Genomic DNA, 15203 nt, shown 5'->3' on the forward strand with positions numbered 1-15203 from the left:
TCAATTTGTTAAATGCACACATTTAACTTTTCATTATTACTCAAATACAAAAATTATAAAAAATGTAGTTAATAATAATTTTGAAATTAAATTAAATTAAAAAACAAAATATATTTTCATAATAATAAAAATATGTAATATTTATTTAAAATTAATAAGAGAAAGATGAAATGTCTTAAATTTAAAAAATTAAAATTTATTATAAATATTTATGAATAAATTAAAAATTAAGTTAATATTATTTGTCTTTTTGTATTAATATTAATATTAAATTATGTTTAAATTATAATTTAATTGTATTTTACTTATTATTATTATTATTTTTTTTTATAATATATAAAACTGAATTCAATTACTTATGAATAAATAAAATATGCATTTCATTTAATATAATAATTAAAATAATTTTTTGTTATTTTTTTTTTTTTGTAATCATAATATAATTATTAATTTTAGCTTAATTATAACAATTTTTGAAAAACTCTTATAAATTACCATAATGATATTTAACGCGATTCAATATTTAATATAATATGTGTCCGTGACTTCAATAATGCGCTTGCGACATAAACTTTGCAATGCATCACATTCCAAAAAGTTTAGTAAAAGCACTTGACATTGTGTACTTTTCCTAAATGCGTTCTATACGTAGTGGATACGTAAAATAAAAGTAAATTGGGTATCGAAAAAATCGAGTCCTCTTTTCTTAAACATGTCATATAAATGTTGCCAGAAATAATTCAATTAAATAAACTGGCATATACTTTCAGAAATAAAGTGCTAGTTATTAAGTTTTTTTCCTAAAATGCAGCATAGGAATGTTATGGTTTTAAAGATGTGGTATTTGTTGAAAATTAACATTTAGACAGAACTTTAAATTGAAATTTTCAAACAAACGTCAAAGTATGTATTAATATTGTAAAAATCGTATTCCAAAATGTATCAAAAGCTTTAGCAGTTTTTTTTACAATGTAAAGGTATTGAAAGCTCTGAGACGGTACTATTACGGTATTAAAACTGTACTTAAACTTTTTATAAAGCATTATTAAAGTCACGGTGAATTCCAAATCGAAAATGGTATAGCCTGAAATGAAAGAAAGTAGAACCCCCATAGTTGATATTTTATAATAAAATTACCTATATTATAATCGACCAATCGAATAACTAGGCGATTCAAATGGACTAAGCGAATCGAATGACATTTTAAATTATGATCAGGGAATGCTTTAATTTGCTAGATCCAAAATGTTGCTACAGCAAGACATCAAAAAACCTACCAAAAATAATTTGGTTAATACCACACATACATATGTACATTATTTTTGCTTTTTTGCAAAAGCAATTGAATTTTATTATCCCTTAAGCAATGTCGGGGCTGTTCTCCATTAATTTATTTAAATGATCGAATTGTTTTTGGTTCACCTTTTTCATACGCTTAAATCAATATTAAACAATCAATATTTTTTACAATAACTTAGATTTTTCCAATAAAACAAAAGAACACCACTCATGTATTATTTTGATTTTTGGTTTCATTCGCCAAGCTTGTCACACAGAGTTTTCATTCGACAGATTTAACAGCTCATTCGTCTAAAATTTAGGCGATTCGTTAATCATAATACCAAAAAATTCATATTTGCCAAAAATTTCATTTACTTCGCCGATCATAATAAGGGTCATAATAAGTGTATCCCAAATCGAAAATGATATGGTCTTAAATGAAAGGAAGCAGGAATCATATTTTGTAAAAACTTTTAATGTTCTTCCAACATTCTTACAGAAGAATGAATTTTTTATTCAAGTTTCTTTTCAACAATTAGTAAGAATACTATTGTGGAGCTAAAAGACTTTCACAGAAAAATTTTTTGAACTAAGTTAACTTACAATCAATAAGAAAATGTATTCGGTCTGGGCCTTTTCGAAATTTCAATTTTAATGTAAACTTGCATTGTAGCATTATTTCAAAATTATGTTCATATAAATTCTATGTACACCTTACATAGAATTTAATACTCTAACAGGTTCTTTTAAATTTATATGAAATAATAGAAAAAAAAGTATTTGAACTTGGAATATAGAAAAACTTAATCGCAGACTAGATTACAAACTTTATGTTTCCAATTTATTTGAAACTGTTGTATAGACTTGTTACACTAGTTTGGTAAACTGTAAAAACTGCAATAAAGAAATATCGCTTGTTAGCTGCAACACTCACATAATTTAAAATTTGCACCTTCGAGAAAAGCAAAATTTAAAATGTTTTGAACTCAAAATATTTTTCCCGCATTATTTTTTTTAAATGTATTGTAAGCGACTATACTTTCAAACTAGAGAAATGGTGTTTTTGCATGGCTTGAAAGAATTGTTTCAAACATGAATAACTCCAGAAATCACATTTTTTTATGATATTCCACTGTTGTAGCAAATAATCGATATACATCTTAATTATTTAAACGTCTTAAATTTTTTAAAACACTCAGTTTAACGCAAATTTTACACTTCTATAATGATTCAATTTGATAATTATTATTGAAAAATATGTCCAAATCCGATGTATTTAAAGAAAGACTCAAATTTTATTGATTATTTACTCCAAAACGCCTTGTGTGTTGGAATGAATGCATAAGATTTTCCTTAATTTTATTTCACATCCCTATAAAAAATCAAAAATAAATAAAAATTATTAAAAAATATTTTTTGTTTTTTTTTTTTACAAAAAAATATATATATATTTTCTTCCACATTTATGTTATAACAAAATTATTTATAAATTATAATTAAAAAAATAAAATAATAATAATATTTTAATGGAGGTATTACAATAAACGCATATGCTTTGAAATGAAAGCCAATTTTTTTTTCAAAAAAAAGGTAAAGAAAAAAAACTTAAAAAATACTTTTATTTTTTATTTTTTTTTTGTTAAATAATTCTTTTGTGTTCATTTTTTATTGTTTATAATTAGTTAATTAGTAATAAAATATCGCTATAATATCTTATAAAAATTATTAAAATTTTTATTTTTCTTATAAAATTAGTTTTTGTTTGAAAGATGAAATTTTTTTTTCGTTTTACGAAATATTAAAAAGAATATTGTTTTATATAAATTGATTGAGTAATTGTTTACAATAAGTTTTTTTTTCCATAAGGATATTCAATTTAAAAAAAAAGATTTTCGTTTTCTCTTTACGATATTATTAAATAACCATATATTTGATGAAATAATTCGAATCAATAAACAATACTAGAAGTACATATCTCATACAAATTTTCAATTACTCGATAGTTCAACTAATTCATTTTTATAGTTTCTGATGTCTCTATTATGTTTGTTGAACACTTTCTGGTGATTCAAATGTTTATTTCTTTTAATAATAATTAAATTTGCTTAAAACAAAATATTCACAAAATTCTATTTTTAACATGGAAGTTACATGTCTTTTTTTCTTAAAAAAAAAAATTTTATTATAAAAATCAAAAATATTCAATTTATAAATTTATGCAACATAAAATTCATGAAATTTAGCCAAAGCAAGCACACTTACATTTAATATTTTACATAATTATTTTAATTTTAAATTGCATGGCACAAATATTTTTATAAATTCGGTAAAATAATTAAAACTATTTCTATGGTGTTTATGTATGTGTTTCTGACATCGCATGAATATCCTTTTAATTCTAAAGATAATTAGAAAAACATGAAACAATTTTAAATTTTTTTTTTTATATTATTGCGTAAAAATTTAAGTTTTTCACTTAAAATACAAAAAAAAAAAAAAAAAAGAGGCATTAAAAAAATGTTTTTGTTTTTTTATTAATTTTAGTTTTGCTTAATTTATTTATTTAATTTTTTTTTTAGTATATAGCGTATGTATATAATGTGTGTATATTAAATAAGAATTTTATTTTTTTTTCTTATTTGGTTTAACGTTGGGGTTTTTATGTTTTCTTTTTTTTATTTTTTTGTGTTTTTTTTTTTTTGTTCTTGTAATCCTTATAAGTGTAGTAAATTAACTTATGTACGAAATATATAATAAATTCATATACATATATATATATTAATAATATTATTAAAAAGTATATAACAATAATTAATGAAAAATTTTTTTTTTTTTAATAATTGCTAACTACGCATAATGTATGTATAAATAAAACAAAATTTTATAATATCGCATATTTAAATATGAAATTCTTTAATTTTTGATTAGCTCGATAGAAAGTCAATTTTTTTGTTTTTTTTTTTTTTTTAAATTACATTTTGGCAATAATATTCATAAAGTTGATAATTTTTTTAAATCAGAAAGATTCAGACACAAGTAACTTATTTGATTAAGACAATAAAATCCAATATCAGAATTCTATCCAAATTCGATCCGAATTGTATAGAATTTTTAATTTTAATTTGCAAATATAAGATGCTAAATGTGAATGAAATTAAACTATTTCAAATTTATAACATATTTAAATAATATTTGAGTATTTAATATATTTATTATATCGAGTGAAATTATAAAATTTTAATTATAATTGAATTATTTAAAATTTATAATTTAATTACAATATTTTTTTGCTGACAAATTAAGTACTAAAGATTATCGTATATAAAAATTTCAATTCAATAGAATTTATTAATTTAGTTCTAGATTAATATAGAACTTAAGCATGCAAAAATAAAAAATTATAAAATAAAGAATGCTATATTACAACTATTTTATCATCTTGCTTAGAGAATTGATCTAGAAATAAAATAAATTCAACTTTATGAATATAAAAAATTTTAATCTTCTTATTATAAAAATTCAATCGAGTTGTAATCAATAATATTTTCTCTTTCAATGGAAATTATTTAAAAAAAAAAATCCTATCATCTATAGCATTTTCGGTTTATATAATATATTTTTGTTTTTTTTTCATTTAATCCTAGTAGTTTTTGGTACAGGATAGGACATAGTAAATTTAAGCCTAAAAATAAAATATTTTAATTAAATAAATTTTTAATTATAATAAATTTTTTTTTTTTAATCTTACCAATACAATACATTATCTATCTATAAAATATTTGAAATTTAACATCAAAGTCGAACATTGAAGAACATCACATTTTTGTATATTTTTCTTCTAAGTTATTTATTTAAAAAAAAAAAGCTTTGTTTTTTTTTTTTTTGTAATATTTATGGTAAAATATTTCTGCGAATTTATTTCTATCCATCAGACCAAACAATACATTTTTTTCCTTTGCCAACTGTTGCTAAAACTGAACTGTTTGAGTGCCAACTGACAGCATTTACAGCACAACTAAGAAAGAAAAAATTTCGGTACCGGCTTTATCAGAAAATTTTTTTGATTACATCAGAATTTTTTTTTTTTTTTTTTATAAATGATTTTTGATTTTTTATTCATTTAGGAATTATGGTAAGGCATGAAAAAAAAAGCAAATGAAAAGCAAAAAATAAAAAATAAAAATATAAAGCAAAAGAAAAGCAAAAAATAAAAGTAAATAAAAAAATAAAGTAGAAAAACTTAAAAAAAAAAAATGAAAAATGAAGATCATTTTAAAATATTTTAATAGATTTACATATAAATATAATTTTAGGTTATGTAAGATGAGACAGGAACAACCGAATGAATAGTAGAAATTCATAGAGGTATTACTTCTCATGACAATGTCAACAGATCTCTTGCGTAGAGTTCTTTTGTGTTAGATTTATAACGGTGTTAGATATAGACTCAAGTGTATGTTTTTGATCAGCGTCAAATTCTGAGTTGATTTAGCTTTGTCTGTCCGTCCGAACGATAACTCAAAAACTAATTGAGCTAAGTTCACCAAACAAATGATTTATTGTAGTAAGTGCCAGAACCCTATTTAAACTGGACGTGATCGGGGTACCGGTTCGGGTAGCTGCCATACAACTTCAAAATTTATTTAACTATATCTCAGAAACTATAAAAGTTGTGGTATTGAAATTTCACACAAACGAATATATTAGTAGGGCCAATGTGTCACATAAAAGTCGTTGAAATTACTTGGCTCCTTCTGGTACCTGCCATACAACTTCAAAAGTTATTTGACTATATTTCAGAAACTATAAAAGCGTTATCACAGAGTTGACAAGGTCAACTCTATTTTTTTCTCGTTTTTTTACTAATTTTAATCTTATAATTTTGGGATTTATTTCAGGGTCTTAGGAGCTTATGAATTTTTAACGTTTCAAAAAATAAAAAAAGTAAAATTCAATAAGAATTTATACTCTTCCTTTCTTTTAATAGCTCTAATACAGGCATCAAAATATATATAACTTACGGTATATGACCTTCTAAACGTGCTTCAAAATCACCCTTATCATTCCATACGAAAATTGACCCATCTGATGAACCAGCTGCTATTCTATTACTATTGCAATTGTATGCGACTCTAGCCCAATCACAACTCATTTTGAAATTATCGTGTCTAAAAGAGATCAAAGGTTAACTTTAAAAGGTCTTATTAAAGGAGAATAAAAATTGGTTTTAAATCTTACGAGCAACTTCCAATAATTTGATTGGTTCGTAAATCTAATATCCTTATGGTATCATCCCTAACACCACAAATTAAATATTTATGATCTTTGGATAAATCTAATGATGTTATTCTAGCTGGCATTACTATTTCATTTGCTGTATGATCAGCACGAGTATCCCAAAAACGTAATTTTTTATCAAAATGACCACTGATTATCGTTGAACCTAAACTATCGATTGTTACTAAATCATTACAACTAGAACCAGCAAATTTTGTTTCAACACATGCAACAGTACGTAAATCCCATAATTTCAAAGTTCTATCGTGACTACCAGTAATAGCTTTTGATGGTTCTTGTAAAAATTTTGCTGCCATTACTTTTGCCGAATGACCAGTTAATGTAGTCTATAAAACATAAAACATATGTATTCAAACTTGGTTATTGTATTAAAATTAAACAATACCCGAACACGTTGATCTTGAATTGTCCATAATCTGGTAGCATGATCATTTGATGCACCTAGTACTATAGATCCAGTTGAATCAAATTCTATTGAATTGACTGCAGCATTGCAACCGCTTAAAACTCCACGAGACTCTGCCATTCCTGAAATCACTAAATATAAAAAAAAATTTAAAATATATAGAAAATAATTTTGTACTAACTTTTTCCAACATCCCATAATTTAATTTTTCTATCTGCAGCACCTGTTGCTAAAATTAAACCAACTGGGCTCCATCGAACTGCATTTATTTCGCCATCATGTGCATCCTAAATTTTTTTTTTTAAAAAAATTTATTCAATTTATTTATTTATTTTATTTAACTTACAAATTCTAAAAGAATATTTGTAGGAATTGAATCACTATAACAGCCAGTCATTGTTGCTGGTATACCAACAGATATATTTTCATCACATATACTATCACCAATACCATCAATTACAAAATTTCTAGGACCAACTCCAAGACCGCCACCAATACCGCATATACTACCGCTACGAGTTGGAACTGGACTAATGGAATTATTTCTGCTTGTTTCACGTACGGCATCCTCGAGATCTCTTTTGACTTTATCGGAACGCTTTCTGTGGAAGAATGACGGAAATCTATTGTTTTTCAGATTTAATGAATATATTACGACAAATTAAGCGCAAATTATAAAGCCGTTAGTATTAGATAAAAATGAATCATGAATAATGTTTTATATTAGAATTTCAATTCGAGGGATTGAAAATAATGAAAAATTTTTACAATGAGAAAAAAATTATTTTTTTTTAAAGGAATAGAAAATTAGTAAGCAAGCGTTAGACATGCCAAAACCATAGCACAAATATTTAAAAATGTGAAATTAAGAAAGAATTAGTGAAAATTAGTTAAAGACAAATTGTTGTCAAATTAAAAAATCGTTTTTATGGGTTTGTAATAAAAAATTTTTCTGTTTAAAATGTACTGTTAATTTTCGAAGTAAAAATTCGAAATTCGAAAAATTCGAATAAATTTTAAAATTATTGGAGCAAGAAACATAATTTGAATTACCAGTACGGAACCATTCTTTTAATATCCTAGTTAATAAGCGGTAATTTAAAAAATTCAGGCAATAAATTAAAAAATTTAAAAATATTTTGAATTTCTTAAAAATCTAAAAAATAAACCTCTTCGCATTTTCAGTAAACTTAAACAATATGCGGCTTTTATAAAATATATTAAAAATTATTTTTACGTTATTGAAATTGCTAAATGCGTAGGAAGCGCGTAGGAGAGCTCGTCACATATGCATCTTTTATTTAAAAAATATTAAAGAATTCGATAAAATAACATTATGTGTGTACGTATTTTAGTCGGCAAAAGGTATATTTAACATACAAAATTTAATAATTTTAATCGAACTCATTTAATAAAGAATTACTTGTGAACAAATTTTAGAATATGCTGCAGGCTCTCAACAAAACCTTTTTTATTTTTGAACAAAATTATAACGATTTTGAAATTTTTGAAAATCCAACAATTATTGGAAATATCGTGATTTAATATGAATGATTTAAGACTGCATTCAATAATATTTATAATTTCATTACTTACTTTAGGAAGCTTTCATTTTCACGATTTAATTCTTCGGCATCTTTTGATTTAAATTTTAATATTCGATCAACTAATGCACGGTTTTCATTCTGAAAATTAAAAAAAAATATATATTTAATTAAATAAATAAATTTAAAATTAATATTTTTAAAAAAATTATACAATAATCAGAAGAAAAGGAGCACAACCTTTTTCAAATCTGAGTTTTCATCATTTTTTTTAATAAAATTGGATTTTAATTTTTTTAGCATTTTGTATGCGCTATAACGTCTTCACTTGCACATAGAAATGAAATCAATATTCACCAATATAAAAAAAAAATACTTTATGAATTAAAATTATTCTTAAATAGATATGCAAAAACGCAAAAAAATAAAAAAAAATAAAACAGAATAAAATTTATAATTTTAGGTTGGTTCGAATATTTTATTTGAAAATTTTATACAAAGCGCATAGCATTAATTTTCCATTAAAAAAAAAAACAAATTGTTCCGACAGCTAAATTTCGGATCAAATATCGGAAATGAAAAAATTAAAATATATTAAATTTCCATTCAATTTGTCAATAACAAAAATATATCAGAACAGAATTTATATTGAAAATGGTTCGGAACTTGGTCCATACTACTTTAAAAGTATATTGAACAAAGTGGAGGCGTACTCAAGCATTTTGTTTTCGAAATAATCATAAATTTACAGTTATTTATGCTATACTTATGATGTTTCTTTATATTTGACCGGAAATTGTTCTATTTGCTTTTTATTCTTGTTTCCAAATTTTAATAATTTTTAAAAAAAATTTTAAGAACTAATATATCAGTTATGAATTCAAGATTTAGATGTATATATGTATATTCCAAATGTTAAAAGTTCTTACAGTCAATATGCACATTATTACTGATCCCAAGACACGGAATAGCCATGGGTCTAAAAGCTGTTTGCCATAATACTTTTTATCAAATTTTGGAGCTACTTCAATGATAGTATAAAGAAAATAAAAATGTACTACCACAAAATACCAGACAAAACCGATACCCTTGGTACCCTTTTCCTAAATTTTGAATAATAAATTTTGAGTAATAAATATTTTACAAAATAATTAAAGAATAATTATAATATCTTTTTAAAATAAATAATTTTATTTTCGCGATAAAGTAATCCACTCTAATTGAATTTTCAGTAAGTAAAAAAAAACATAAAGAAAAATAAATAAATGTAAATTCTATTAATAAAAAAATTTAAAAGGATTCTACATCATTAACAAACAAAGCTGTCATAATATAAATATTTGTTCCAAATGTAAAATTCAACAAAATTGTTTAAAAATCAAAAGCTCTTTAAAAGCAATTACTGTCCAATAAACTCAATTTATGAGTGAAATGAATATATTTTTTTTTTTATTTTGCTTTCTTTCCTTTTTGTTATTTTCAGTGTTTTTATTCCTCCAACACTCTTGTTTTTCTTTTTCAATTTTAATTTTTCATTATTTTTTTTTAGCCTTGAATTTTTAACTTTAAAAGTAAAAATTCTATTTTTATTACATTCGATTATTTTATTTTTAATTTTTTATTTTTTTTTTTTTCATTACAATATTAATTTTCAGTTTAATTTTTATGAAAAATTCAATTTAACAACAAAACTGTTATAATGATTTTCATTTTTTATATACATGTATATATGTACAAATGTATGTATGAATGTACATAATATAATTTACAAAAAATATAAAAAATAAATTCTATTTTTGAAATTTTTATATTTCTACAAAAATTATTTCATCTCTGAAATAATTTGGTTTCTCTTTTTGTTATTTTTTAATTACAATAACAATAATAATAATATTAATGTTGTAATTAAATAATTATTTTAAAAATTATTAATTTTATAAACAAATAAATTTTATTCAATTTATATTAAATATAAATTTTTTTATAAAAAGTTTTATACAAAATTATAGTCTGTGATACTCGTATGAACTTTTTATCCTATGGGTAAACAAATATGTCAAAGCTGAACATGAGACAGACTATAATTTTAATTACGCTGGTCTTATTTTACAAAAAAAAAAAAATGAAATTAATTATCTGTGTTCGCCAATTTATTCGAGCAATAAGGAAGAAAAATCACGGAGTGGCGAATTTAAAACTACCCTTCGAATATTTTTCGCACAAGTATAAAACACAAGTAAAAATATTTCAATAAATCTATGATAAGGAAATTTATTGCGATCTTGCATAAAATAATTGCAATCTGAAAGAATATTATCAAAAATTAAAAATTTCAAAGTCCCCGAAATTCAGAAGAATTGAGTACTGAAAACCCAACTTAATTAATCATAAAAAATTACTCCTCTTCTTAATTTGATCAAATTTTAAGAAATATTTAGCACATACTCTTTATGCAAAAATAGAATTTCAAAAGATGAATTGTGTGGCCCCCTAATATAATTTTATATCCTATAAATACAAACACATACTTTACAAAAATACACTATACTATTTAACACAATTTAAAATTTGGCAAAGAAAAAGAACAAAGCTATAAAATATGAGGTCGTTAATAAAAAAACATTATTGATTTAATGTTCACATATACATATTTAATTCTAAATAAAACAATAAAAAAAAACATAACTGATCTAGGACAAATATGATGTCAGGATCCCTTAATCGCATAATAACAATAATAATTACATATACTTTATATTAAATATTCAAAAAATAAGTATTGAACTTAAAACACTCTCTATACGTTGTATACTACTTTTAAAAGTTTATTATAAAACGCCAACAAATTATCGAAGAAAAATTTGGCAATGTTTCATAAACTAAATCGGCAGTAAATTTTAATGATTTAACAATATGAACACAATATAGTATAAATAAACAAATTTTCAAAAATCAGATTAAATAAAAAATCTTTAATTAAATAAATTTCTCAGCATTTTGAATTAGTAATTCAATTAATAAGATTCAATTCAAAAAAAATTCAATTAATAAGATATTGAACTTATTTGAGATCAAAGGAACCGTCTATTTTTTAATTAAACGCTGTTTATAACAAAGATTTACTCAATCTTTACTCACTCTAATGAAAATTTATTTACTCACACTACTGAAATTATACATAATACAAAACAATTTATTGTTATGCTAGAAAAGAAACATAAAATTCTATTATTTTTGAATTCTGATAATTATATTGTAGGTCCGAAGAAAAAATTTCTTCCACATAAGATTACTCTTAATCTTGAGATTTAAAGAATAATTTTTCAGGAGTGCATTGAAAAAAAATCAATAGTATGATCTTATATATGAATTTTTCTCATGAAAATTAGTATAACACTTTAATTCAAATTCCGATTTTAATAGATAAATACTTTTAAGTATTCAATTCTTAAAACTTTATTCGAAAATAATTTGGAAATTAAGTATTTGCCTTGATCTATTTATGTATGTATTTATGAATTTAAGTATTCCACTAAACAAAATACTCTTACTAGACAAATATGTTTACTGTACATATTTTATCAAATTTGCATATGTCCTATTAAAAATATATTTCTAATCATATCATTTGCATATTGAAATTATGAAATTACTTTCATATACCCTCCACCCCCCACCCAATTACCATTAAACCACATTATGTTCCAATCATTTCAATACTTTTTTTTTTGCTAATATTCGTTCAATATAATTTTATGGTTATGAACAATACATGACCAATAAAGTGTTTTTAAATTTGAATAAATGCCAATATTTAAAATAATTTAAATTTTTCAGTTTTACATATTATTTTACGTATTCAGTAATACGCAAGAATTCTTGAATATAAGGTGACCGATTCTAATAGTTCAACACAATCGGAATGACGATAATAAATAAACATCTCCAAGTTTCCATTTTATAAATGGAAATTTTTTACACTTTAAGAGTTAGATCATTGTAGTTAGATATTTGTTTTTAATTGCAGATTTCTAGTGCGTTCATTAGTATTTGTAAATTTTTATTTAGTTTGAATCTTTTAGTTGTATATTTTAGTTAAACAAGAGCAATTTCAATGAAAAAGGTGTCATAAAATTCATTTCTGCAAGGTTAATTTGTAATTAGATATAATGAGTTTAACAAAACAAGTAAATAAAAAAAAAAATTTAAAAAATCATAAAATTTGGAATCTATTTGTTTTTTTGTGTGCTCAATAATTTTCAACAGCTGTAAAATTATGTATTTCCGTTTTGTTTTATTACAAAATTTTTTAATTGCGTGATAAAAATAAATTGTTTTCATTTTTTAAAACATCAGCAAGTTGAAATCGTTTAATTAATTTTTTAATTTTACTCGACATAATTTTTTATCCCCATTTAATTAAAAATTGAATTTGTTCGAATTTAAATTTTCTAGGAACGAATTGGTAACTACACAACTTTGGTTGAATATTTACAGCTTTCACCATACAACCATAATGGTTGAATCAATTTTGATAAAATAAGATTAACAACTATAAGTTAATTTGCAAACCAAGAATTAAATTTCAAACTACATAAGATTCGAAATCAATTAAAATTTACGAACAAATCGTTTGCAAAATACAAATTTACAATTCTGCTGTAAAACATCAATTGAAATCTCAAAAATTATTTATGATCTGGAGCATATCATATGGTACATTGTACAATATGATATGCAGCTTTTGTATTAGCTTAACAAAAATATGTAAATATGAAGAACTTACTTGTGTACTTCTTAATTTCTCCTCTAATGCACTAAAAGCTAATTGTAAAGCAGTATGTTCATCTCTTAAAATAGCATTTAAACTTTTTAATTCTTCTAAACTACTTTTGAGCATTTGAACTTCAGCTTTTAAACTATTATTTTTTTCAGTCTGTTCTTTAAGGCTAGAAAAAATATAAAAAACTTTTACAATTAATTCTGTTAAGTTTATTTGTACATTATTGTAATAACCTTTCCTCCTTCTCTTTAATTATTCTGTCTTGTTTATCAACACGCTGTGCATTTTTTCCATTCATACGATGAAGCTCTACTAATTCTTCCTGCTGATTAAGAAGTTTCTAAAAGTAAAAATATAATATTGATGATATGCTTACTCATATTATAAATCTTTGAATTAAAGAGACAGACAAACAGAAAATGAAAATTTAAAAATTGAGATTTCGAAGCATTTCACTTTCTTATCAAAAAGGTTTTTTTCTTTTCTTTTTCTTTTTTGTTTTGATATTGGGATTATAATTCATGAGTGAAAGATAGCTCGTTTATAATATATGTAAGTAGATGCATACATATACATACTATCTCCACATTTAGTTTATTTGTATAGTTAGCTATTTGCATATAAATTGAATGCAACATAAAGAGAAAACTATTGATGATGTAAATATTCGCATAATTTTTATCGGCACGTCATCTTAAAATTATTGAATACACACAGTTCTAAGGATGTGCAAAACAAAATAAATTCTAAATATCAAAATGCTTTAAAACTCATACATAATTTATGAAAATGTATAGAACATTTTAAAACTAGACATAGATCAATTAAGACCATTATTAATTAAACTAATGATAAACTAAAATTACCTTTTCTAGTGCTGCTATTTGAAGATTTGTTTTTGAAGATGAACCAGCTGCCCCTAAAATTAAACAATTAAGTGTTCAATATAATAACAAAATAGTTATAAAATACCTTCGGGCATCATTCTTAATTGTTCATTCTCTACAGATATTTTTAGATAATCATTCTTAAGTTGTGATACAGAATCCAATAACCTATTGTCTGAAATATAAAAGTTTGAGTTATTTTTTTTATTGTTGTTTTCTTCTTAATAATACGTACTTTGGCCGATTATTTCTTTATAAGCTGCTGATTGTTTATTTCTTTCTCGAAGTCTTGAAATATTTGCACGTTTCCATTCCATTTTAAAATATTAAATACAAAACTTATATAGTATATTTCTTTTTAATTTATTTAGTACGGATATTTCACCGTCAAAAGATATTTTTACTTGTAAAGTTGTAACTAAAATATAATACAAAATGTCAAAGTCGAGGCAACAATAAATTTTCGAGAATCGAAATAGTAAAAATTATGCATGAAACTCTGACTCTGGTTTTTAATAACGACCAAAACAGAAATTATGCACTTAAAAATTCTCAAATTACAGTCTAAGCTCTATGAAAAATTTTTTTCGAGCACGAACAGTCCAATCTGAGCATATTTTGATTATGAAAAACAAACAGAGACACGGATAATTATAAATCTTCTGATGTGAAAAACTAACACGGACCTATTTTTTGACAGATCTGAATTTGTTCTAAAAATATAAGAAACGAAAAGGCTTAATAAAGACTGTAATCGACAAATTAGTTGAATTGCACGACATTTAGTTAAATTTTAATTCCTGACATTCATTTAATTATTAATTCCATTTGTTTTTTAAAGTTAGGTTGGTCAATCCCCATCTCAACTTTCTGAAAACAATTATTTACAAAAACAACACCAATAAAATGCTTTTACGCTGTCAAATAAATGAAATAACAGATTTGATATCACGCCACAACACCACACCATATTAAAATACGCCACGCCATAAAAAATATTAAAT

The 15203-nt window shown here is 23.3% G+C and overlaps 1 protein-coding gene across 6 annotated transcripts; it reads right to left on the reverse strand.

Annotated features, from left to right (window-relative positions):
* Nucleotides 1-4897: 4897 nt before the first annotated feature.
* LOC129607086 (autophagy-related protein 16) lies at nucleotides 4898-14604 on the reverse strand. Of its 6 annotated transcripts, none has more exons than XM_055517810.1 (13): nucleotides 14435-14604; nucleotides 14285-14374; nucleotides 14179-14231; nucleotides 13546-13652; nucleotides 13316-13478; nucleotides 8582-8670; nucleotides 7332-7587; nucleotides 7167-7272; nucleotides 6965-7107; nucleotides 6520-6905; nucleotides 6303-6449; nucleotides 5030-5296; nucleotides 4898-4963 (listed from the first exon to the last, which is right to left on the reverse strand). In XM_055517810.1, the coding sequence occupies exons 1-12, from the start codon at nucleotides 14514-14516 to the stop codon at nucleotides 5203-5205; spliced, it is 1716 nt and encodes a 571-aa protein (XP_055373785.1). In that variant the 5' UTR covers nucleotides 14517-14604; the 3' UTR covers nucleotides 4898-4963; nucleotides 5030-5202. The 6 variants fall into 6 exon arrangements, with proteins under 6 accessions (XP_055373785.1, XP_055373781.1, XP_055373784.1 ...); XM_055517806.1 differs by having other exon boundaries at nucleotides 5030-5323; nucleotides 6965-7116; XM_055517809.1 differs by having other exon boundaries at nucleotides 7332-7608.
* Between the last annotated feature and the right edge of the window lie 599 nt (nucleotides 14605-15203).

The sequence above is a fragment of the Condylostylus longicornis genome, unplaced genomic scaffold (assembly GCF_029603195.1).
Source record: "Condylostylus longicornis isolate FDR11 unplaced genomic scaffold, ASM2960319v2 ptg000026l, whole genome shotgun sequence".
In the NCBI taxonomy this organism is placed as follows: Eukaryota; Metazoa; Arthropoda; class Insecta; order Diptera; family Dolichopodidae; genus Condylostylus; species Condylostylus longicornis.

Bases quoted from the DNA above. Each gene is read 5' to 3' on its own strand.
- LOC129607086 (XM_055517804.1), bottom strand. From the start codon at position 14,516: ATGGAATGGAAACGTGCAAATATTTCAAGACTTCGAGAAAGAAATAAA. The intron at 7,117-7,166 runs GTTAGTACAAAA...TTTTATATTTAG, and splicing joins ATTATGGGATGTTGGAAAAA to TGATTTCAGGAATGGCAGAG. The intron at 6,450-6,519 runs GTAAGATTTAAA...GATCTCTTTTAG, and splicing joins CAAATTATTGGAAGTTGCTC to ACACGATAATTTCAAAATGA.